The sequence below is a fragment of the Malurus melanocephalus genome, unplaced genomic scaffold (assembly GCF_030028575.1).
Source record: "Malurus melanocephalus ecotype Western Australia unplaced genomic scaffold, MMel_1.1 scaffold_10369, whole genome shotgun sequence".
Taxonomy (NCBI): Eukaryota; Metazoa; Chordata; class Aves; order Passeriformes; family Maluridae; genus Malurus; species Malurus melanocephalus.
Genome location: NW_026633599.1, coordinates 1 through 1,029, shown reverse-complemented (window position 1 = coordinate 1,029; position 1,029 = coordinate 1). Strand labels below are relative to the sequence as shown.

The following is a 1,029-nucleotide window of genomic DNA, read 5'->3' as shown; positions in this document are numbered from 1 at the left end:
CATTTCCTGGATCAAAACTTCAGCCTCCTTGCACGAAGATTATTTGTTAGTGTCTTTGGAAGTTTTGGTCACACTACACAGTGTTTCTGCTGTTGGGTGTTCCCTCAGCATGGGACAGTGTGGGCACAACTCGGTGCTCTACAACAGCCGCTTCAGCAGCAGCTGCCTCGTGTTCCGATACTGCGGGGTACAGCGCACAGCCCAGACACAGCCCAGACACCGGGACAGCACAGATGTACGGGGGAGCATCTCCTGTGCCCGCCTACAGCCGCACTGGTGACAGGGAGGCGGCAGAGGTGGGCAGCAATGGGGTACATGCCTGAKCCCCTGGCATCCCGCTGTCAGCACCGGGAGCTCGGGACAGCGAAGGTTCGGCCGCCCGCGCCCCTGCCGAGCCGGAGGTACCTGCGGGGCTGTTGAAGTCATCGTTGGGGTTCTTCTCCTGCAGCACCCGCAGGGCCTCCTGGTAGCAGGGGCTGTCGGGGTCCCTGCCCAGGGTGCTCAGGTCGTAGGTGTCGAGCACGACGAGGCGGAGCCCTGCGGCCAGGCTGCAGTGATAGGCGTGACAGTGCCTGTCCGGGGGTCCGTCCGAGCCCCCCGCGGGGCGGCTGTACAGCCCGGTGTGCACCAGCTGGGCCCGGCTGAAGTTGTAGAGCTCGTGGTTGCCCCAAGCGTGGTGCACCGGCACCGGCAGCTGCCCCAGGACASCCAGCACTTGCTGCAAGGCGCTCTCGGCCTCGCCGCGCCGTGCGTTCTGCCCGTCGATGCTGTCGCCCAGCTGCAGCACGCAGTCTATCGGCGGGCTCTCGCCGGCCCACGCCCGCACCGCCTCCCGCAGCAGGCGCAGGCTGTGCCGATAGTAGCGCCGCCGGCTGCCGCCGAAGTCGTGCCCGTCTTCCGCGTCCGCGAACTGGATGTCGGCAATAACCCCAAAGGCGACGCGCGGCGCCACCTCCATGGCGGCCGCGGGCGGGGCGGAAGGGGCGGCGCGGCCAGCGGGAACATGGCGGGGGCGGCGGAGCTGTGGCG

The 1,029-nt window shown here is 67.6% G+C and overlaps 1 protein-coding gene across 1 annotated transcript; it reads right to left on the bottom strand.

Annotated features, from left to right (window-relative positions):
* Positions 1 to 11: 11 nt before the first annotated feature.
* On the bottom strand, positions 12 to 979 carry ADPRM (ADP-ribose/CDP-alcohol diphosphatase, manganese dependent). The gene has a single exon (XM_057389593.1). It carries the CDS (start codon positions 956 to 958, stop codon positions 263 to 265), a length of 696 nt encoding a protein of 231 aa, XP_057245576.1. The 5' UTR covers positions 959 to 979; the 3' UTR covers positions 12 to 262.
* Between the last annotated feature and the right edge of the window lie 50 nt (positions 980 to 1,029).